At 38.8% G+C, this 24410-nt stretch overlaps 2 protein-coding genes and 1 long non-coding RNA gene across 6 annotated transcripts in view; 1 reads left to right on the forward strand and 2 right to left on the reverse strand.

Moving 5' to 3' along the window:
- Positions 1-8708, forward strand: part of LOC112144738 (histone deacetylase 7) — a 57846-nt gene extending 49138 nt beyond the window's left edge. For both annotated transcript variants that reach the window (XM_024269459.2, XM_024269460.2), the window contains exons 21-25: positions 2388-2506; positions 2579-2712; positions 2785-2869; positions 6763-6911; positions 6998-8708. In XM_024269459.2, the coding sequence (XP_024125227.1) occupies positions 2388-2506; positions 2579-2712; positions 2785-2869; positions 6763-6911; positions 6998-7030 (520 nt within the window). In that variant the 3' untranslated portion in view covers positions 7031-8708. The remainder of the gene's footprint in view (positions 1-2387; positions 2507-2578; positions 2713-2784; positions 2870-6762; positions 6912-6997) is intronic.
- A 767-nt stretch (positions 8709-9475) lies between these two features.
- LOC112145807 (twist-related protein 2) lies at positions 9476-15058 on the reverse strand. The gene is made up of 2 exons (XM_024271279.2): positions 12971-15058; positions 9476-10244 (listed from the first exon to the last, which is right to left on the reverse strand). Exon 1 carries the CDS (start codon positions 13865-13867, stop codon positions 13295-13297), a length of 573 nt encoding a protein of 190 aa, XP_024127047.1. The 5' UTR covers positions 13868-15058; the 3' UTR covers positions 9476-10244; positions 12971-13294.
- A 4470-nt stretch (positions 15059-19528) lies between these two features.
- Positions 19529-24116, reverse strand: LOC118598750. Of its 3 annotated transcripts, none has more exons than XR_004947849.1 (4): positions 24058-24116; positions 23230-23442; positions 22456-22553; positions 19529-20652 (listed from the first exon to the last, which is right to left on the reverse strand). It is a non-coding gene; the product is annotated as an uncharacterized LOC118598750 (long non-coding RNA). The 3 variants fall into 3 exon arrangements; XR_004947850.1 differs by lacking the exon at positions 24058-24116 and adding an exon at positions 23515-24009; XR_004947848.1 differs by lacking the exon at positions 23230-23442 and having other exon boundaries at positions 24058-24111.
- Between the last annotated feature and the right edge of the window lie 294 nt (positions 24117-24410).

Raw genomic sequence — 24410 nt, forward strand, 5'->3', positions numbered from 1 at the left:
TCTAGATCGGGGTCTGCTACCTTTGCCAGTAAAAGAGCCATTTGGGCCTGTTTGGTACTGATCAAAACCTAATAGCAACCGCAAAGCCTTTTTTTTTTTTACCCTTTTAGGAAAATGTAACACTACTTTGCATCATTACATTGTTATTTTTTTAATAATAAATATGAATTATATATATTTTTGGGGGTGTGAATAAATACATAAATATTAAGATAAGTTGGAATTTTTTCAAAGTCATTTTTGCTTTTGACTTTCTTTCAAAATAAAAGACTTCCTGTTCCAAACAAGGACATTCAAGTGAAGCAAATGTATTCCTAAACAATACAAGACGAAAATGACATTTTCTCTCGTTATAATTAGGTTTACTTTGGTGAGCCGTCATCCTTTTTTCCTACTTACTGCTGTTGACTGGAGCATAAACATGATTGGTCAATGATCCAGTCGAAAAAGTATATGAAGAATACACAAATCTATATATTTTTGCCACTCCCCTCTGAATAGCTATTAACTATTGTTGTGCAGCATAAGATAAAATGTACTTTAAAGTCATAAAATAAACTCAGCAATCAGAAAAGATCAGACTTTTTACCAAAGTTTTGCCAAGTATTTGTAATCTATGTATTCTGGAGAAAGCTAAAGATGTCATCAGGGATTAAAAAAAAACATTACAGTTTATCTTCTAGGTTTTCCTCAGCCATAAATGTATAAACTTAACCAAAATAAAATAAATCAATGTTAAGTTAGCAACCCTTAATTTTTAAAATTAGTATTTTTTTATGTTTCTTTAACCAGAGGGCCACTGTGGAGGGGTAAAAGACCCGCATGTGGCTTCGGAGCCGCAGGTTGCAGACCTCTAGTCTAGATAGTTTCTACATTACTCAAGATTTTTGTTGCACCGCTAACGTCAGTTTGAGTTTGTGAGGACTGTAAGCTGGTAGGAGAGAGTGCAAACTAAGGAATGATGGGAAATAAGGGCAGGCTTACTCCTCACCAATTGTCCCACCCACAACCTTCACTGGAATTTCTGATGAACTGCAACACAAACTATGTCCTCCATAACAATACAAGTTTCTTCTTAAAAATGGGGACTTTACAATTCGAAACATTTTCCTAGAATAAACAAAAAATATGGTGATAAAAATGGTCTCAACTAGAATTCCTCTTTTAAGAAAAACATTTAGTCACTAAGACTCGTCCTCTGAAACAAAAATAGTTTAAAAAAATGCGTTTTTTGCTAAAAATGGCATAGAGTGGGACTTTAATATTTGAAGTTTTCCTGAAATAAGACAGAAATGTGGCAATAAAAATGTTCTCGACTAGAATTAATCATTTTAAAAAACCTTTAGTTTTTAGGACTGTCTTCTGAAACTAAAATGATTGAAAAACAAGTTTTTTGCTAAAAACGGCATAGAATGAGGCTTTACAATTTGAAAAGATTTCCTGTAATGAGAAAAAAATATGGTGATAAAAATGGTCTTTGCTAGAATTCTTCTTGTAAGAATAATTTGTAGTCTGTAAGACTCGTCTTCTGAAACTAAAATTATTGAAAAACTTTCTTGGTAAGATTATTTTTTTCTTGAAGGGTCTTTTTACTTTAACAATCCATTTTTTGCAGTGCACTTTTGCTTAATTTACACAGCGAAAACTGAAGTTTAAGAAACATTTTCAGGTTTCATTTCAAGAAAAATAATCTGATCAAAAAAGATTTTAAATTACTTAATATTCTTAGTTTGAGAAAACATGTTTTAGTGACTAGAATTATTTTACTTTAAGCAAAAAACACAATTTTTCTTTTCCCATTGGCAGATTTGTTTTTCTTATTTAAGGAAAATCTCTTGATGTGGTAACATTTATTACTTTCACAGGGGTAGTTTTTAGCCATGTATTTTTGAAAAACTTTACAAAAACCCAAAATGTACATAAAGACTTTCTTTAATCAGCCGCGTTCTGCTTCACATCCACACAGCTGCACACATTCACACCTTGAAGCACCACCTCTTGGTGTTTTGGCTTCCAACCAGCACTGGATCAGGAACTGAGATCAAACATTTGGAACTTTGCCTCCATTCATTTCTCTTTTCATGCTTTTTTTTATTTAATCAGAAGGTGGCCTATAATCAGCTCAACTTTTATAGTTAAAAAGTCCTTCCTCGCATGAATCAAACCAATCATCTTCATCATGTTTTGTTTTCCCTGTACAGCATAAAATGAGGATCGATTCTGCAATTTATCCTTTTCTTCTCGCTCTGATTTCACTTCCAACGCGCTGACTTCCTTTGTGTTTATATTTCTTCTCTTCTGGCAAATGGCACACACCTGTTCAAAACAGGACTTCTTCAATGCATTCTCAGGAGCGTTTGGTTTTCATGCTCTCTCCTTCCTCTCAGAGCTGTGGTGATGCCCATCGCACACGAGTTCTCCCCTGAAGTTGTGCTGGTGTCCGCTGGCTTCGACGCCGTGGAGGGGCATTCCGCCGCGCTGGGAGGCTACAAGGTTACCGCCAAATGTAAGCGAGGAGTCGAGCATTTTCCTGACATCTTCCTGGGGCAAACTTACCTCCTCCTCTCCCCCCCTCCAGGTTTTGGCTTCCTGACTCGTCAGCTGATGTCACTAGCCGGGGGCAGAGTGGTCCTGGCTCTGGAGGGGGGGCACGACCTCAAAGCCATCTGTGACGCCTCTGAAGCCTGTGTCAGCGCCCTGTTGGGCATGGAGGTGAGGCGCTGGATTGACACACGGGATGTCTGTCTCTTCTGTGGAGGTATCTGACTCTGTGATGTGTCTAAGGTGGAGCCCCTGTCCCAGTCTGTGCTGGACCAGAAGCCCTGTGACAATGCAGTCCGCTCCCTGCAGAGGGTCATCCAGGTTCAGGGTGAGGAAACGGCGTCTGCAGCATCTGCAGCCCTCAGTGTGACACGTGCTCTGATCTTCAACTCGCTTCTCTAGTCCTGCTATGAGGCAAACGTGACATCATTTAGTGTGTAAAGTCCTAAAGAAATTCAATTTTATGGATTCAATTTGAAAAATGTTTAGATGATCAAATTCTGCCTTACATTCTGAATGCTCAAACCAAGGCTGACTCTGTTTTCAATGGAAAAACATTCTTTTAGCTGCCAACTTGGAATGATGGAGCTTTGTGTGTATAAAAAATGTCAATTATATATATATATATATATATATATATATATATATATATATATATGAATTATTCATTTTTAGGAATTATTTATATTTATGCTCAAAAAAGCTTCCTTTATAAAACTAGCACAAATTAAAGCTGTTTGGTGGCTTTACTTGTAGAGAAACCACTTCAGTTTTTCTGGGAAATGGAGGCAAGACGCATTTTCAGGAAGATGTCTCAAAGCTGCATAAATCCTCATGTCTGAGATCAACAGTCTGAATGTGAAACCATTAATTTGCTCTTTCTATGCATAAACCTTTAGGCAGTTTGAGGATCATCTTAACCCATTAGTGTCTGTGACAGTCAAGGGCAGAGATGTCCAACAGAGGACAAAATTGAGAAGTTTCATGCATTTTTATGAGATAGTTTGACTAATTTCAATATGCAAAGCCAAGAAGTTTTATTTAATAACTGGAAAAAAGAGTTGAAGGGATTCTGACTGTGAGAATAAAAGCAGTATTAAAATAATGATTGTAAAAATTGGTTCAGAAACAAAACTGACAAAAATTAAAGCAACCTGACATGCTGATGGATGTTACTTAGATTTTATTTTTTTATAAAAACAAAAAATAGATCATAAAATTAAGATTAAAACACGATTTAACACTTTTGAGATTAACACATTAATAGAGAAACCACTTTTTAAAGGCCTTTTTTGTCATTTTCTATAGATTTTTCTAGTGTAATGTCCACACAACCTACTTCATTTTCAGCATTTTACAAACTCTGAATGATTTATCTATTATTTTTTATAATATATAACATGAAAATGTGCAGGAATCTTTGATTGCAATCAGTGTAATTTATTCCAAGCTTGTTTACAATTATTCAACAGATATCAGGCATAAACAATAATGTGATTTACATGGCTAGAAACAGAATGGGAGGAAGAAAAACATGTTTTTCCCACCTCTGTTACCTTTCTTAAATTGTGTTTGGAGCACAGTATAACAGCTTTGTTACAATGCAATACATACTAGGAAAAACTATAATACAAATACATATTTATTGCATCATTTGTTATCTGTTCAAATATTTAGACTACTTATATAACCTGAATATCAAAGTTATTCCTTTACTTGTTTCTTGGTCCCTTTTCTTATATTTAATATGTTAACAATAACTTATTTTCTGTATTTTGCTTTAAATTGTTTGATGTCTGGTCATTACTTTACATAAATGTCAAGGTTGTAACTCAATGCACTGAGTTTCACATACTTTTTTCAGATTTTCTGATTGCTTATATCTCCTAAGATAAGGATTTCCCATCAAAATGTAAAATTTAGTCATCATCTCTTGTGAACATGAGGTTATATGAATTGATTGGTCACTAGCAAAAATAGTTTTTTCTGAAGTTTAGGTGTTTTCTTAACTTATGCATAAAATAATTTTAAAAATTGAACAAGTTTGGACTCTTTATTTATTGTTTAGTACTGGATCCACCATTTGCCAGTATAATCTTGAGCTTATGTTTAAAAAAATGTAGCTTGGAACAGTTTAAGTGTTTAAGGATGGTGACAGTTAAAAGTTTTTGCTCTATTAGCACTCTTCCTCCTCATTACTGCTGCTTTCTGACCACCTTTCCTCCTTTACATCCCTGTCTCCCATCCCTCCCTCCAGCTCTCCCACCCACAGACAGAAAGACACACACAACACACACACCCCTACACACACATACACACACACACACACACATAGCCACCCTGGCTCTAATTATCTTCAAACACTTTTCTGGCACACGACCTTCACAACATCCCCTCCTGATTGCACACAAATGTTATCCCAACCAAATTAGATTAATTAAAAATATTTGAATAGCCACAGGAATGTTAAACCCATAATTCAGGCTCGGGGTGAAGTGTATGAAAGTTGCATGCACAGCCAGAGCACATTCTTATGCACAACTACAATCACTGACTCCTTTCTTTCTTTCTTTATTACTGTTTGGTTCCTCCAGACTGAATCTTAGTTTACGCACAAACACAAACACTGCTCATATTCTGACCAAACAGCAACAAGACGATCAAACTTTAAAGGCTCTTTCTCATGTATTACACTGGCCTAAGAACAGTTAAAGAAAAAAAACTAATCTCAATAAGAAAATCACTAGAAAGTTGTAAAATGATCTGTCCATCCAGATGGTAGTTTTTAACCTAAGAAAGGTTATAATAAGATATCAAAATCGTGTTACACACAAGCATTTAAAAAGGAAACATAGACTAACAAAGCTGTTACATAGAATTTCTTCAAATTAAATGTTATACAGCCCAATAATAAATATTTTTTGCTAGTTCTAAGTAAATTGTTTGTATTTTTTGGGTTTAATGAACCTAATTATAGTTCATTTTGATTACAGTGACAAAAAAAACTTTAGTTTAATTAGTTGAAATGACTCATTTTAGATCAAAATGTGAACAAAATGAGAATACCATCTTTGTACTTATCGACCTATCTTAATAAATCCACATAAACTTTACAAAAACACTTCTTCTTCGAACATCAATCTATTTTTTTTTTGTTGTTCACACAATAACAATGAAGGCTAATATAACTTGTTAACATTTGTTGAACTCTAAAATAATATCCTTGACCAAAAATCACAGTGCAATTTGAGTTTTTTTGTCCTAAAATCATGAAAATGATTTAAGAACTCATTTAAGAATATTTTCTTATTTCTGGATCCTACTTCTTAATGAGGCCAATTTTTTTACCTGTACTGATTTAGAGAGAAGCTTAGAAAAGTTTGCAAATGTTTAACGAGAAGTTAAAATTGGGCTGCGTTGACAATAAAATTGATTAATCGATCTAAGCTTAATAGATCAATAATCTATCCATAAAAGTAGAGATCGATCTAACACAGTGCTAAAGTCTGCTAGCTTGTTGCTAACGTATAATGGAACTTCCCATTGGACGGCTAATGCTACGCTCAGTCAACCTAAACATACATTGCTGACTAAATGAACATCTTTATAAACTCACAGATATGAATTTTCCAAACAATTTTAAGGAAATACTTTTTAAAGTAACCATTTGTGGTCTAAAATGCAGTTTTTTGCTCAGACTTTCTTCTTCCTCTGGAATAAAGTGTAATGCTATAGCACGATCGCCACCTAGTGGCCAAACTGAGACGCCCTCCAGGAGAGGCAGAACAATTGTTGGAGATTCTCTGTTTGAGAATCCATGTAACACTATGATGTTAACAATGTCATTATTATTTCACTGATACATTTACAGTATGTGGACTGTATCAGATTAATATGAATATCTTCAAAACATATATACAGATTATTAATGTATTTCTAAACAGATGTGTCTAAATGTGCAAACCGTGTAAACTCAAAATTTGATTGAGAGGATCAAAAGAATCAAATAAAAATGGAATTGATCCAGGTTCTGTAGAATCGAATCGATTCAGGAAATTACTTGTGATACCCAGCCCTAGTTAAATCCTCATTCATTTACTAAAATATATCAAGGAATGTCTAAAAACAAGGTTTTAAATCTGCGAGTTTTAAGATAGTTTGCAGTGAAGAAGGCTGAGAGCTGAACTCTTTCTCTTGTTTTCTTCCGTCTGCTTGCCTCAGGTGAGTTCTGGCAGAGTGTGAGGGATTCGGCTGCCACCGTGGATCTGTCCTACCTGCAGGCGCAGAGACAAAGACTCCGGCGGGACTCGGACAGTGAGGCTGTCAGCGCCATCGCCTCCCTGTCCATGGGATCGCTCACATCTGAGAAGGTAAGGGAACATTCTCCTTAACATCCACCACTTAAGCATTCATGTTTTCTAACAAAATGTTTCTTGTTTTTTTTCTTTTTTTTAAGGAAACGGCAGGAAAAAAAGGGGGAGAAAAGTGATTCTCTCTGGAAACACACACACAGTTATGCATTTGGATCATCACTGGAAGCAGATCTCACCTTGGACAGAACTTGTATCGCTGCTGACGGCAGTCCGACCTTTTGATTCTTGCACACACTGCAGACCAGCGTTCATTTAGTCAAAAATGCCCTAAAAACAACAACGGAAGAGCCTTTCAGTGTTTGGAAGCACCTGGCGTAACAAAGATGAGAGAACTGGGCAATATTCCTGACTCCTGCAGGACCTTCTTAGGGCCTTTTAACTTTGAAGGTTTAGACGTAGACGGGTGAAGGAGAGCTGGCATGCTCCGTACGCTTAAGATAAGTCAGATGAGGAAAATTCAATGAAGGAAAAATGTCTTCTGATCCTCTTGCACTGTATTATTTTGGATACTAGAAAAGCACGTTGACAACCAAACGTCTTGTTTGTTCATGGTTTTGCTTCGTTTGAACATCAGTTTGACCTGTGGCGCTCATTTCTGGGAATGTCAGCGTGAGATATTTTAAAGAAACCAGAAATTCAAAGTGAAGCTACAATGGAGTCTGTGATACATGTGTTTCATATTGTTTTCTGTGTCCACATATTTTCTTCTTTTTTTTTGTTGGCATGTCAGGCAAGCATATGCAGCACGGCTTTAGAAAGCTGCACTTATTGACAGACGGAAGAAGACGCCATGTTTCTTCTGTATTTAAATATACTGTAGTTGTAGCCATGAAGAGCTGATACCTCTGGAGGGGGGTCATGGTATCCAGGGATGCAGACATTTTTGCACCCAATGTGATGTGACCCCTCGTGATGCTACAGATCACATTTTGGGGTGACTTTAAAATCTTAAAAAGTGCACTTAAACAGCCCTCCGACACGAGGGTCCGGAATCTCAAACTCGTGTAAAGCGGACCAGTGTTTCCTCCTGTGGATGAGCATTCCTGCTGTATTGGATCTTTGTCTTTTTTACGTCTCAAATCCTTGATTTGTCAGCTCAGTAGTGAAGTACCGGTAGCTGGATGTTCAGTCAGGGATGTCTGCATGGTGCATTTAGACACAGGTTAAGCGCAACCAAAGTTTACAGCGTGCTGTTTCTGGACAAGCAAAGACTTCAAAGACTTTGTGAATTTTTTATATCCAAACAGTCAAAAAGCACCAAATGCAGAGACGTATAAACAGATTCATATGACGTGACGTGTATTTATACTTTCTTTGAAGTGCTCTCTGCGTGTCTAACACAGCTATGATGGTGCTAATACAGTATGTTTGCTTTCCTTTCTGTTTAGCTCTGTCCTGATGCTGCGTCCTGCATGCAACCAAAGTCTGTCCGGAGTTTGTTCATGTTATGAGAATGTGAAAACATCGAGGCAGCAGCTGTGCATCAGCTTTGATGGCCCGACAAGCCGATTGTAGCTTTAAATAGTTTGCCACGACAACAACCTGACAAACCGTAATGTCTTAACTTTTTGTCTTAATTGATGGAAAATAAACTATTTTTGTAATTGAGCCATAAAAAACTGTATTTATCTAAAGACCAAATTAACAGAAGAATGATCCTTTTTTTAACCTGTGAGAGGCTTAACACTGTTGTTACTGACGTTTATTCTGTACAGATGCTGACAGATCGTCTGCTTTTTCTTGATTGTTTCTATACAGAATTCTCAAATAAAAGTAAATTATATATTTGAGTGAGATCCTCTCTGTTTTACTGACTCTCTGCTTTTGTACAGTTACCGGTATGAAGCCCAATGAGACAATTGCTATGTGATATTTGGCTACAGGATCGGCAACTTTTAACTGTAAAAGAGCCATTTGGGCTTTTTTAGTACTGATCAAAACCTAGAAGGAACCGCATAGTCTTACTTTAGCCTTTAAGAAATATGGATTTGCATTCATAACTTTCTTTTTTTTAATAATAAATATGAATTATGTCTATTTATTGGCACCCGTTTGACAGGAGCTCAAATTACTTATTTTCAAAATAAAAGATGCTCAGTGCCAAACAGGATCATCTCAGTGCAGCTTTGGATGGCCATTGACCATAAGATAAAATGTGCGTTTAGCTCATAAAAGATCAAACTTTTTACCAAAGTTTTGCTTTATATAAACTCTGTTCATTCTGGAGGTAGAGTTGAGAAAACAAGACGTCTTCAGGTCAACAGGGATGTGAAAACCTACATAGTCTATCATCAATGTGCACTTCAGACATCAATTTATAAATTTAACTAATATAAATTCAATAAACGCTAATGAAGTAATCCTTACTTTAAAAAATTACTATTATTTTCTTTCAGCCAGAGTCACCATGGAGAGAAAAAAGAGTCACATGTGGCTCTGGAGCCACAGGTTGCTGACCCTTGAACCACATGAATGACATTGAATTAAATATTGTGTGTTTAAGCTCGTAGCATTTTCTAATCTTTGAGGGGGCAACACACGGATAATAAAAGGGGTCTGAATACACCAGTGAGTACATTTTTATTGTCCAAAGGAGATGACACGAGACAAGCGAATGGAAAATAGTACAAAAGGAATCAACCAGTTACAAAAAAAAAAAAATCAGATCAACTTTGCATGTTATCAGTCTGTTTACTCTTTTTGCTTCATAGGTTTTAAGCTGCTAATTGATAAAGCACAGACCTTTGATCGATTTTTGTCTTGAAAGCAGAGTAACATGGGGTGTTAACGATATTCCAAACAGAAATATATACTTCAAAAATACACAAAACGTCATCCAGTTGCTGCAGCACAACAAAGTTGAAGCTCAGATTCCTCGAGCTCTTCGTCTTTACTTTAGAGCCAGAGTGATTAGCTTATTAGCATTTTAGCTGTAAACATTCATTGGCTGTGACCGCCCTCCAACCATCACGGTGCCGTTCTCATTAATCATCTTAATGTCTGTCAGGCAGGGAGTCATCTCTGGAGGGGAGACGGGTGGTGACGGTTGTCCTGATGTCACTGAGGGCACTCGAACCAGCAGCCACTTTGTTCCATTGTCACCGCAGGCCAGCTGTTTGTTTTTTCATTTTTTTTTCTATTTTTTGTTCCTTGTTCAGAAGTTCTCTGCTTTCACAATCTCCACTGAGTCTCAGGAGGCGGAGGCCGTGTGGCTGCATCATCGTCATGAGTCAAGCACACGTCCAACAGAGGAAAGAAATGGGGAGACGGTGTAGCGAGACGGGAGTGAGGTTCTTCAAGTTTGGAGAATTTCCCTTTTTATCCGTTTGTCTGTGAAGGAATAAAAGACAAACGGGACAAAGGTGAAACTTTCATAAAAACTGGCGTAAACTAACACTTTTTGTTTGGTGGAAAAATCCCTGCAGCTCTTTAAATTTAGCTTGTTTTAACAAGCTGCTCTAATTACAGCCGTTTTATGAAAAAGAAATCTTCCTTTCTTAAAACTAACATAGTCTTTTAATTTTTTTATTTTTAAATTCGCTTGTTTCCTCCAGCTGAATAATGTGACCTTTCGTTGTTTGGAGTTTAAATTAGACTTTTGGCAATCTGGCCAAAACACAAGTTCAGACAGATGCTGCAAACACCTCACAGCACACAATCCTCCCACCTGTTTGGACCTCCACAGATCTGGATCACACAGGACATTGAAAATGAGGACAAATTTGATCCCAAATCAGCCAAAAGTTAGTCAGCTATTTAATAAACACTGAAGATGATCCAACATCCAAACTGTGGAACATACACAGGTGCAGCAGCACACAGAGTACTATTGTGACTAAAAGATAAACAAAAAGAGGAGTGTTTGACTCAACACAGCATTCTCTCATCCATGTAATCTCTCACGAGCTCAGACTTCCTTTTTCGTAGAACACGCTATGTGTTTACGCCTGTGTGATCACCTGATGGAAATGTTTGAGGCTATTTTTATATAAATAAATCAAAAGTGGGGTAAACAAAGGTCATTTTGAAGCTAAATGTTTGTGAGTTTGTGTCTTTTTATGAACATTAAATGTCTCCATTACTACATTGAATTTAAAAATTGAGAGTTTTTATTTATTTTTGATCTGTTTTAAATCAAGCAAATTCTGTTTCCTGACCTTGTCTCCCACCTAAAATTGCAGGTTGAGCCTTTACTTTCTAGCACTGTCCCCTGCAGAGCTGATGATAACAGGCAGAGTGTGGATAATAACAGCAACAATGCATTCAAGGACACTTGGCTCCACATGCAAGAGCCTCAGCCTCCTGTCCACGGCGCGGACTGGAGCCCGTCCACGCCTGCTGTGGAGAGCGCCGCGGGTTTAAAAGGGCTTCAGAGTGGAACACCTGCAGCGAGCACATGGGAGGCAGCTGTTTATGTGTGTCTGGACAGTGTTAGGAGTGCATGGAAAAGTGCTTGATTCCTGCACAGTAATTTCAAATCTGCAGTTCTGCTGTCTGTATGAAATGTGATAACCTGTCAACGAGCAGATGAGGAAGTCCGCATTCATTTATCCACAGCCCAATTCAACTCATTTAAAAAATAACTTTAATATTATTCATTTGTTTGTAAGCTTTCTTGGCTCCTCTTAAAAAGTCTGAGACAAAACGAGGAGATGAGAAAGATCATCAAGTGTATTCCTGTTCGTGCACATGTTTGCACAGCCACACACATTGTTTCAGATAAGGCTAATTAATGCTAACTCAATGCACATAAACAAATACCCACGCGAACATGCACGGACACACTCGGGCCCCCGCTTCTGACCCTAACCCTGCTACACACCTTACTAATACCTCACAACTGTTTTCAATCTAAAGGTTCCTGCTTGTCTGGACCCGGCGAGGCCTGATTGCACGATACAGGATCCTGAGGAAAGAGGGCAAGGCTGCAGGGGAGAGGGAGCTCTTTTTTTTTTCCTTACTCCCTTTCTTTCTTTTTTCTCCCCTTTCATGCTGTACCTGCGCAGAAATCTGGTGTCTGTTAAAAGGGTTGAAAAAGCAAAACAGACCCTGGAGATTGTGGAGGAAAACATTTGTCTGAAATTCATCAGAGATCTGTCAAACATCGGAGCAGCAGGGGGAAGATCACTGCCTTTCAGTTTGTCAAATGACAATTATGGAAAAAGTTGATTATTCTTTGATAGGAAGGTTTTCCTGCTTCAATCATATTTGAAAATATTTTTTCTCAAGTGTTTGTCACTTGATTTGACAGTGAGAGCAGTCAGTAATTTAACAGTTATAGTGACTGATTTTGGATAAAATGAAAAACAATTTAGCATTTTTAAATCTTTTAAGTGTTTCGCTGTGAAGTTACATAACAATATATAATTTGACATGATAAATATTATTTTAGACATTTTAAGCCAATGTTTAAATGTTGCTTTTTGTAAATAAAAATAATAATAGATGTTAATTTAAAAATTTTCTGTAAATTTGGGAAATACATATTTATTTCTGGACTTCTAATATTAAGCAGTTCTGAAAATTCTCAAGAGCAGCAACTGAGATGCTTTTTTTTACATCTAAGACAAATTAAAATAAAAATATTATTAAAGGGATTAAGAAAAAAATGTTTCTGAGACTTGATAACTTCTTGAAAAATTGGATTTCCTTTTCATTTCAAACACAAAATAAAAAAGTTCAGAATATACAGAAAAGGATTAAGTGCTTAAAAATGGAATAAGAAATGTATCATTAATTCCCACCCTAATCTTACGAAAGTAAAAAAAAAAAATTATTTTCGTCTCAAACTGGTTTATTTCAGTTCCGTTTTTTTTCTTCTCTAGTTTTTTAAACAAATTCTAGACTGAGAGCCGATTCTCGTTGTTGTTTTTCTCTTTTTTCTTAACGGTCAGGATTTCTTCTCGTGTTTGGTTTTGTTTTAGGAGTCCAGTTTGCTATAGCTGTCATCTAAATTAAAAGATTGAAACAATCATATATTTTCAGTTCAAGTATTGTATATATCAGGGATAAACGTTACTTTTTTCCGTGTGTGTGGAGGTGTTTTTAGTTGGTACCTGAGGGGCTGAGGTGAGGTGACTTGCTGCTCTTGATAAATCAGTGGGATTGTCATGGCAGAAAAGTGGAAAGAGTGCAGGGAAAGGGGAGCCAGGCAGCAACAGCATACATGCATGAGGAAAGCATTTAAAGGAGGCCGTGCAGCAAAGCACCGCAGAACAAATGTCTGCAGAGGTTTGAGATGAAAGGGTTAAGATCAGACCGTGAGCCGAGAAGTCACAGGGTCAGAGGTCAGGAAATGGATGCAAACACAGACAAGGTTGGGGAGGGAGAAGGATTGAAATGTGGACACAAGAGGGAGTCTGAGATGCTCAGGGGGGGTCCTAATGGCTGGTGGACATGGCCCAGGCACCCTCCATCCTCCAGACGGAGAAAGCGTAGCTGAGTCTCTCGTGGGCCAGGTAGTTGCAGCTGGCCAGCTTGGCGTCCATCTCGTCGCTCTGCAGCACCTGGTACAGGAAGTCAATGTAGCGAGACGCCAGCTTGAGGATCTGGATCTTGCTCAGCTTGTCTGAAGGCAGCGTGGGGATGATTTTGCGGAGAGAGGCAAAGGCGTCGTTCAACGACTGGGTACGCTGGCGCTCCCTCACGTTGGCGATAACCCGCTGAGAGTGGAGTTCCTCAAAAGGGGGCTCAGACCTGGGACCCAAAGACGTGGGGGCCAGCGTCACGACCGCCGACGGGCTTTTCTTGAGCCTCTTCGGCCCGCTCGGCAGCAGGCTGCTGGGGCTGCCCGTGCAGCTCTCCTCTGCCTGACTCAGGCTCTCCTTCTTGGGATAAGGAGAGCGCTTTCGGTTTCCTTGTTGGAGGGACTTTTTGGATCCTCTCTCCAGCTCCTCTTCGCTGGCCCCCATCCCTCCTTCAGGGGAGTTGGTGCAGGACACCTCTTCTCTCATGACCACCTTCCAGCCTCCTCCACGACAGCAGGAGTCTGCGTGGCTGCTTCTGGCTTCACGTTCTCTGACAACTTCTATAAAAAAAGTCTTTGCTTTCGACAAAGTTACGGCTGCTGAAGCTCCATCGGATCAGCGGCCGGGTCGTCCAGTTACCTTGTTAAACTTCTCCTTTTCACATTCCCCTCTTCAGCCTGCCAGACAGAACAACAACAAACCATCTGACAGGCACGCCAACCTCCACATCTTTTATAGCCAAACGCTAACCCAGATCCTACGGGCACTTCTCATTGGCTCCGAGGACTTCCAGAAGGTGCGGTTGAGCCTCGGACTGCTAAGAAGGCAGGAAGTTTGCAATAGTTGGGCGGGCGATGGAGGAAGGGGGTAAGTGGCGCTCCCAGCCAATAAGAAGTGCAGTATCTAATGCTGCAGAGATGTCTGAAGCTTTATGGGTTCCAGATTTTCCTGAAACGTCAGTGTGGCTGCATCCTAGTGGAAATACAAACCTGCATTCATTGTTTGTCGCATCTTTACCTCTGATCATCGTCAAATGAGGACTCACAATGACATTTTTTTGTCTTTTTTTTCCTTTTGGCAATGGATTGTTGCCATTAAATTTGACCTGGTGACTTTCGAGCTAAATATTGACGGGATTTAAAGAATAAATAGAATTTCCTGCAAGAATCCCAGAAGTGGCATTGCAACACATTTCAACAGACAAACCATAAAACAGATCCTAAGAATGTCGCCCACCAAATGAACCTGCATTTTGAGTTCACGCGCTAACTCCTCGGTTACCACGCCTGACATCAGCTGTCTGACTCTTCTGGGTTAGGATGAGAGCGCAGGCAGGACCCTGAATAACCCCTGACCTCAGTGGCCCGCAGACCCAACTCTGCAGAGGTGAGGGAGCACCTAATTGTGGCATCAGTGGCCTCGGGGCAGAGCCAGCACATGTTCCACCTCCTCACATCTGGATCTGCATCCACTCAGGCACATTTTCCTCACATCGGCAGTCGTGAAACAGCAGGTAGGCCCTGAGAAAATGACAGGAGGCTTTGCTTGTTCAATCTGTGCACTCTACAATTCGGACTAATTACTAAATCTTGCGTAAATCCAACGTTGAGTCGCTCTCCGGAAAAACATCAATTTAATCCTGTGTGCGTCACAACCGTGACTCATCTGTGGATGATTTCATAGAATCTCAAGGGAAGGTTTCCGTGTTTTAAAGCTGCAGAAATAATAGACATTTTAGTGACCTTCCTGTTTACTGGTATCCTTCTCCAAAAATCAGTTGCTGTATAAAACCGAATCTTAAAAGAAAAATAAACTTATCAAGAAAAAGTAAAATAATCTTAGCTTGAGAGACATATCCTGATTTTTGTTCTTAAAACCAATATGAACATTTCCCAATAGGGTAAGATTATCTGACTTATTTAAGGGGCTTTTTTTGAAGTGAAAAGATCATAAAAACAAATATGTTGTTACATCTTGATTTAAGCTTATTCTGTTGTCAGTTTATGGTCAAAATTTCAGCCGTGACTTCATTTGAAGGGCGGGATGTGAGCAAAAGGAGGCTTTTGATGAGCCCCATGATTGCGCTGGTTTACATTTCATTCATGGAGCAATGCTGAGCTGAAATGAACTAGATCCTGGTTGGGTTCAATCAGCCCAAGAGAGAGAAAAAAAAAGACCAAAACAATCATCAAAGAAAGACTGGACAGAGAATTATGCAAGGCTAAGCACAATGGACCAAGTCATCTCCTGGATTAGACGGGTTTTGGATCTGAAGATGCTGGAAAGACAAAAGTCGCCCCTGCTGATGCTAATCTCTGGAGCTGCAGCTTACCTTCAGCAAAAGCGTGGCGGTGTGCCATCATGATGGAAACAATGAGCTAACGGAGCGGGTAGGCCTACAGGAATGCTGTGGCCCGTAGAAGAATAGGAGGGGAGAGGAATAAGAAAAGAAAAAGAATTAGAAAAAGAAGAGGAAAAAAGTGAAGCTGTCCAAGCAGAACCAGATGCGGGAGTGTGGAGGCTCGTTTGATCTCCATCCTCATAGGCTGATTGATGTTGCACATTTCATTTCCTTGTCAAAGTTTTGACATAATGTTTCGCTAAACACTTAGGCCCTGCTCTTATCTTTGTTCTGTGTCCACAGGGGTCATAATTAAGTCTATCTGGAGCCACATGTAAATTATACACACATAAGAATATACAATATATAGGCTTACACACTGGCTGGAGAGCTTGAATATCAAAAAAGGGGATGTATTCCTTTTTTTTACCCCCTGACTTTTCACCATGTGGTTTTGACATGACAGAAATACAACACTGAATAGCGGCCACGTTAAAACTTTGAAGCTCAGGGGGGAAAAAAATGTTGTTCCTCAGAATTCGTAACGCAGTCTATTCAATTTTCGTCATGAAGCCAAAGGTTGAAGCTCCGGAGTGACGTCCTCAGCTGGAAGTGTGTCCAATCACAAATGATGTGTTTGGAAATCCATACCAGCCCAACACGAGGGGATCGGTCACTGAATTCTCCCCCTCACGCTCTTCACAGGAGTTTCTTGGGGGTGCTGCTATTGACATTTGCACACAGCGATCCGTGCCCCCCCCCCTCACATCTTTACCACTCCTCCTTATACCCTCCAGTCCCTCAAGGACTCCATCCCTCCCCAGGAGTTTACGGAGACACAAAGGCAGACATCTGGGACCCATTTCCCCTCCTAGAGAAACCCTTCCTGTGGGGTATCCACTTAGAGGGGTTTGGGAGGAGCGGTAGGAATGATGGGGGGGTGGAGTGTGCCAAGGGGTGAAGGTGCATAAGTGGGGGGGTGGGTGGATGAAGGGGAGACTTTGACAAGAGGTGTGGTTGATAACTGAGGTGGAGACAACGTCCACCCCCCATCCTGATTCTGTAGGGAGATTGTTGAACTTACAGTGGAGACAAAGAAAATGTCGGCACCAGTGGAAAAAAGAAGGATTAGTTGTTTTTGTGTTGTGGTAAATCCTGTGTACATACACGGAAAGCAACAACTTTCAATGATTTGGGGATTTTTAAAGTGTTTTGAAGTGTTCATACACACAGGGCAAGAATTTTGGGGTAACCACAATAAACATTTTTTGTAATATTTCAAGAAGAGACTTTCTGGGCTGTTTGGTCTGAAACAGTTCGTTTTCTTTTTTAGGCAGGTGTGAACGCTCATTTTGACTCAACTTGGTTCACTTGCAAGTGAACTTTGGCTTGGTTCAATCACAGTGTGAATGTAAACAGACTATCCAGTAGACGAAAGGGTAGATTTTTACGTAGAGTTTTACGGTGTATGTGCAACACTCACACCACCACAACGTGCATTCAAGCGTCTGCTTTCCAAAGAAAAGTCTATGCAAACAACCATGTATGTGGTTTGGGCTTCTGAGTTCAAAATTCTCACGATCATGCATCACTACGTACGTTTTTCAGTCTGTTCACGCACAAAACGCATGACCATTGAAATTCAACCAGTTGACCAATCGAGGACTCAGATTTGGTAGTAACGTGTGGGTGACATCCTTTTTTATTCATGGAAATACCAACTGTTTGAAAACTGATCGTAGAAGAGAAATGAATAATTACGTTTTTTGTTAGGCTGGAATTATATGACACCAAGTCTTTCATATATTAGAATAGAGCTGTGAAAGAAAAAGCCTGGACATTTCACACCAACCCTCTTCCAGCTGTGACTACATGTGCTAGTATCAGGTAGTGATAGTCCAGTGTGAACACAGAGAATGTGAATCATACTTGCCGTGTGCACGTAGAATCACATCCAGTATCTAGACCCATTTAAGCTTTGGGGCACAGGGGTAGCTGGAGCCAATCCCAGGAAGAAGACGGGGCATATCCTGAATATGTCCCACAACATTAAAGCCCCACTCCTATAATGTTTTAATCTATTGTTAAAAGGTTCCCAGTACTCTTCTTAATTAAGATCATGCTGTTATTAGCCAAAGTTAAAATCTTTGTTGTTTTCTGGGAAATCGTTTCTGCAGAGCAACAGTAGTTTATTATCAGATTTTCTTTTGATTTCAAAAAAGAAATGCAACTTTAAGCTTACTTTTCTTATTATGTCTTCCATCATGAGAAAAAGGCCACAAGAAAAAGTTAAAAACACCCAAAATCCAATTTTTGTCAGAGTGGGTCTCGCATAGACAGACAACCCTCTGCCCAAGGTTACCTCTAGTCTAGGGGCAATTTTGAGTCACAAATGAACCTATGAAGCATGTTTTTGGACTGGAAAACTGCAGAGGTTCCTGAAGTTAACCAACATGCAAACACAGAAAAGCCTGGATTTGAAGCAGGAACTTTATAATTGGGAATGGTGAGGACTCTGCACCTCTGTCAAGAATCATGAGCAGAAGAACAAATGGGCACAACCCAAATCCAAAACCACACAATTTGTGAAAAGGTTGGAAAATTTCTCCTCAGTAAACATGATGTTGTAAATGTTAACTTTCAAATGTTTATTTTTTGGTTAAAATGTGAAAATAAAAGTCTAACCAAAATCCAAGGAATTGAGCTTGACAGATTAGTTTTCTATTGTTTAGTCAGTGCTTGTTTTGAATAATACCTCAACTAAACAAGCAGTTGTTGTAACTGTGTGGCATGAGTAGCTTTGGTCACTTCATTGTTTGCAAACCAAACTTTATGGATGTAAAAACTTTACAGAGTTCCCAACCTCATTTTAAAATCAATCTGTCAACATATTAATAAAACCTTCACTTTAAAGAACCAAAGCATCTTTTTTTTCGGTGGTTTTAAGATTAATTTGACATTTTTTGTTGTTTATTTTTTGTAGCGGCAAATTTAGAAAAATAAATAAATAAATGGAAAGTAGACAGCAAGAGCGGCCATGTTTGACACAGAAGGTTCTCCAGGGTTATGAATGCTATTGAATTGTTGAAAGTTTGTCACCAAAAGTCTATGAAGGAAAATGTCCTCTTTAAGTTTATATTTGGATTTCAGAGAGTTTAGAGATGGAACCAAAATGTAAATTGCTTATATTTACATAATTTGTTGTGAGGTTTGTACAAAACAACATGAAAAGTTTGTATTATGTGTTTCAATGGCCACCAACACCGATTAGCTTTTGTTGAAGTATTTATCATTTAGCACTAAAGCTAAATGTCTTCAACAGGGCTGTAGGAAAAATAGATTTGGCAAAATATTGTAATACTTCATCTGACGATACTTGTATTGATTTAAAATCCTGACAAAGTTATATTTAATTAATTATTCATTCTTCAGCGACTTGCTTTTGTTTTCTACCTAATCTCCTGACCACTAGTACTGGATAAGCTACATTTAACAATGTTGGAAATAAACAGCACTTTATTTCCTCAATCACACTTTTAGAACCTTATTGGCTAAAGCACATTCATTCTGATTGTTTTTTCTTATCTTGAAAAATATTCTGTTGTGGAAATCATACAATATTAACTTTTCAATATAAGAGCAAATATTTCTTAATTTACCAAAAGAAATGCTCCATGAATTTGCTTAGGTAAGCAACTTGTAGATGAGATACAGTTGCAGTGCTTGGTGTTGTGAATATTGAATAATAATGGATTTTACAAATTTATTACCATAAAAGGTGTATTAGTTTGTTTTTCCTAAGTCATGAAAAAAAGAGTGAAAAATTATGCCAAAATTATGCCAGAACAGTCGTATTTTGAGTCATTTATTGCAATATGAATCATATCACCAGACTCTTGCCGATACACACCCCCAGTATTTAAAGCTGTAGATCAGCTATACTGTACATTTCAGTCTTTTAATGCTTTTTAACATGTTTGGCAAATTCTCCTCTAATCTAAAATATATTGAATTACAAGACGCCTGTTCTAATGGTTTTATTTTGTATGTGTTACCTGGACTTTCACATAAAAAAAACAAGAAAAAGTTTAAATGTTTTAAACTCAGTTGAAATTTGGCAAAAATTAAGTCTACTAATATCTTTTCTCAGGAGGACACTAGATAATAATACGTATGAATTCTGCAACGTTTGTCTTTACAAACCAAATCCAAGTTTCCCAACATTTTTTGGAAAAAAAAATGGAGGGAAAATATATTGCTAAACAAGCTGCTGCTTTTATGTGCAGGAAATACCAACAAAATTGAGATTTTGTCAGATAAAAGTATTTTTTTCTCCCTTTGTTTATATCAGAATTATCATCACCAACACAGTGATGGAATAAAGAAGAAAAAAAAATCTGATTTAAAGAGATCCTGTCACATCCACAGTTCTAACTTTATGCCCCCCTACCCCCATTCCATTGAAATGCAGCACAAAATGGTTAAACTACATAAAAATGCATGTAAAACACAAATATTCATTTTTTTATTGTAGATGCTGCTAAAAAAATGTATTTTATTTTTGCCTATTTTTCAAACCCTAATGTACAGCCATAAGATTTGGTCCATTCATTTAAATGGACATCTGTCCATTCGAATTAAAAGCACAGTCATGTATTAGAAAAACAACTTTTTCTTCTGCGTCCAAGTCTGTATTATTCTTTACGTATCCTCTTGTATTCGACCATAATTCATCATATTTTGTTTTCAAGCTTCCTTTAAATATCCCTGCTTTCATGTGTAATTTAGCTAATATCCTGCTCTGGCTCTTATTACAGTGTTTAAATGCTGGAGTCCGTCCGAGGCACATTACCCCGAGTCCCAGAGGGGCTCCCAGTGGAGCTGGGGATACGGTGAACTGATCATCATGCTTATGTGGCTCGTTCTGGAACTGGCAGGGTGAAAAAAGGTGCATAGCTGTTAGATCCATGTGTAAGCCCATGAACAAAAACGGATGAAAGCCATTGTATCAAGTGCTTGAATCATAATTCATGGAAGAAAATAAAGGTCTCAGCAAAAAAAAATGCATGTTCATCTGTTAAAAGGATGACTTTTAAAGGGCCTCTACCATAAAAAATAAACTATATGTGCTTTTGTAATATAAAGTTCATTCTTCACTATAAAAACCCTAAAGCGGTATTTTGATCCGTTCACGTATTTCTGAGTATTCCTCTAAAAACCTGAGCTCTGAGCACCAGCCCCTCCCAACACATGAAAACAAATGGATTTTCCTAATATAATGTCACAAATTGAAAACAGCATCTTTCAGGAAGAATCTGGACTGCCGGCACAACCCCCCCAGGCTAACACACACACTTTCTCCTCAAAGCTAGTGGTGATCAGCCACTAGCTTTGTTCCTCAACTAGCGGTGATCAGTTGCTAGCTACGTCACTCAGTTAGCAGAGATCACCTGCTAACTTTGGTGATCAGCGAGCGGTGATCAGTTGCTAACTTAGCCCCTCAGCCAGAGGTGATCAGCTGCTATCTTCACTGCTCAGCTAGCGGTGATCAGTTGCTAACTTAGCCCCTCAGCTAGAGGTGATCAGCTGCTATCTTCACTGCTCAGCTAGCGGTGATCAGCTGCTAACTTTGCTGCTCAGCTAGCGGTGATCATCTGCTAACTTTGCCGCTCAGCTAGCGGTCATCAGCTGCTAGTCTTGTTGCTCAGCTAGCAGTGATCAGTTGGTAGATTAATTCCTCAGCTAGCGGTGATCAGTTGCTAGCTTCGTTGCACAGCTAGCAGTGGTCACTCGCTAACTTCGCTGCTCAGCTAGCAGGGATCACCTACTAACTTTGCTGTTCAACTAGCAGTGATCAGCTGCTACTCTTGTTGCTCAGCTAGCGGTGACCAGCCGCTACCTCTGCCGTTAGCTTCTCCGATGATCATCTGCTAGCTTTGCCACTCAGTTAACGGTGATCAGCCACTAACTTTGCCGTTGGCTTCTCTGCTTAGCTAGCTGTGTTCACTTGCTAACTTCACCACTCAGCTAGCTGTGATCACCCACTAACTGTGCCACTCAGCTAGTGGTGATCAGCCGCTAGCTTTGTCGCTAGGCTAGCTGTGATCACCTGCTAACTTTGCCGCTCAGCTAGTGGTGATTAGCCGCTAGCTTTGCTGCTCAGCTAGCTCGGTCGCTAGCCCTGGCCATGGCTACAACCAGTGTAGCCATGGCCAGGGCTACTAAAGGCAGATATACAATATGCTTATACATCTATGTAAAAGTTCAAATGATTTTTGTTTTGTAGGTGAAATGCAGTCAAGATGCTGAGGCTGGACCAGCTCTAGGATGACGTCATTGAATGGGCGGGACCTACAAGCAGCAAAAGGCGGTGCTTCAGAGAGGAAAAAAACCCCATGAAACCTCATGAAAATAACTCATATTTCATAAATAATTTGTTCTTTAGTGTGCCAAAGGTATTATATATGATCATATATATGGATATAGTTCACTCTGAAATGCTTAAGGAAAGCATGGTATAGGCCCTTTAAACCAACGTCAACACCTAAATAGAGTCTCTTGAGCTTTATTCCCGAAAATAAATTAATTGGAATTTTGGGGTTTGCAGTGACACAATGCAAAACCGAGCAGATGCTAATCAGCCCAGCAGAAAGACGCTGACACTTTTATTTTATAGAAAAAGAGTCATCACCCAAAAGTCATTTGTTCTGCTGAGTCAGCCTCTTAAACTCACATGTTATCTTCAGTCTCCTTGGAAACAAAAATAAACGTCTCTGTGACTCAGCATGTCAGTGTTGACGGGAAACATCAGAGGGCACCTGAAAAACAAGCCTGCACACAAACGGGACAGACAAATATGGAAAATAATGGTCAAAGTTGAACAGAGACGGTCCACGAATCAACCTGCTCACTTTCTGTTAGAAGCATCATTTTCTGCAAACAATATTTCAGATGCTGCATCAGAAACAGCAGCTTCAAAGGGTTCGCTTTCACGTTGAATCAATATCTCCTTCCATTAGACGGCACAACCTTGGCAAAGTTACACTGCATTCATGCTTCTTGATCGTTTCTCAAATCCGCCGTTCTGGTTCTGGTTCCCCCTGTGAAGCCACTTCAAACAGCCATTGCCATGGCATATCCTTTTGTCCTCTAAAACGCCAAATATGTCTCTCTAAAATGTTTCAGATGCGAGAGCACAGAGGTCCCAGAGGCACCAAGCGCATCGACAGGGAGGAAGAAGCTGTAAGAAGTACAGTAAAGCAAGGGCATCTACTGCAGTCGGGTCTGGAGATTGAAGGATTTGACTGACTGCTGAGTGACGGACAAAGATGATAAACACAGACAGATGTGGAGAAAAAGACCAATCAAAGCAGAAAATTCTTACAGCAGTAAATCAGTGTGGATATGGAGAAGAAGGGCCAGCAAAGGTCTGGAAACACATGTTTCAGTTTGCAAATAAAACAGTAAATTGCTATGAATATTGCTTAAATATCTGTGGGCTCTCTACCTCGCTTTGCGGAAGTTCCTCGGAAATCATTCTGAGACTGCCTTCTTAAAATACCAAAGAGGCTTCCATCTGGTTCTCGACCAGTTCAAGATGTTTGTTTCGCATTTAGCTTCTTCTTCTTCTCCTCCTTGTGCTTCTTTTTTTAGATCAAACGCTTCTCCTTTGTCTCATCAGATCCACTGGACGTTCTCCAGAGTGGAAAAGCTAGAAAATCTGCAAGAACAAAGCTTTTTCCTTTGACTCTTTTATTTAATAACTGTGTTTTTAAAGCGCCAACATCCTTACCTTTTCATTTATGGGACGGTTTATTATATAATACGTTTTCCAGCCAACACAAATATAATTCTATGTCAGAAAAAATGACATTCTGTATTAACTCTTTTAGGTTTGAGAAGAAAAGCTGGGATCGATAAAGATTTTTTTCCTTTGTAAATCAATTTTATTAACAAGAGCAAATATTCCATATTTCATTTTATTTTAGTTAATTTCAACATTTTAATTATATAAAAATATAAAGTACTTGACATGTAAAAATTGTCATAAAAAAATTAGTTTCTAGGAACTACTATGGGGTTTAGGACTTCTATAGGTAGAAACAGCTCATAGTTTGTAGAGCTGGGCTGATAAAATTGATCAATCGGTCTGAACCAATCTAAGCTTACTAGCTCAATAATCAATCCAAAAGTAGAAGCTTAATCTAAGGCATATAGCTAAAGTCTGCTAGCTTGATGCTAACGTTTAATGGAATTTCCCATAGGACGGCTAATGCTAACGTTCGATCGACCTAAACATACATTGCTGAATAAATAAACATCTTTATTTACTCACAGGCTTGAATTTTCCAAACTCTTCAAAGGAAATATTTTTTAAAGTAATCATTTGTGGTCTAAAACACCATTTTTTTTTTGTTTTTTTTTTGCCATACTTTCTTCTTCTTCTGGAATAAGGTGTAATGCTATAACGCGATCGCCACCTAGTGGCTAAACTGAAACGTCCTCCAGGAGAGGAAGAACAATTGTTGGAGCTTTTCTATCTGAGAATCCATGTAACACTGTATGATATTAACAATCTCATTATTATTTCACTAACACATTTCACCGTCTGCGACTGAATCAGATTCATATGAAAATATTCAAAACTTATAGTGGATTATTAATGTATTTCTAAACAAATGTGTATAA

The sequence above is a fragment of the Oryzias melastigma genome, linkage group LG5 (genome assembly GCF_002922805.2).
Source record: "Oryzias melastigma strain HK-1 linkage group LG5, ASM292280v2, whole genome shotgun sequence".
Lineage (NCBI taxonomy): Eukaryota > Metazoa > Chordata > Actinopteri > Beloniformes > Adrianichthyidae > Oryzias > Oryzias melastigma.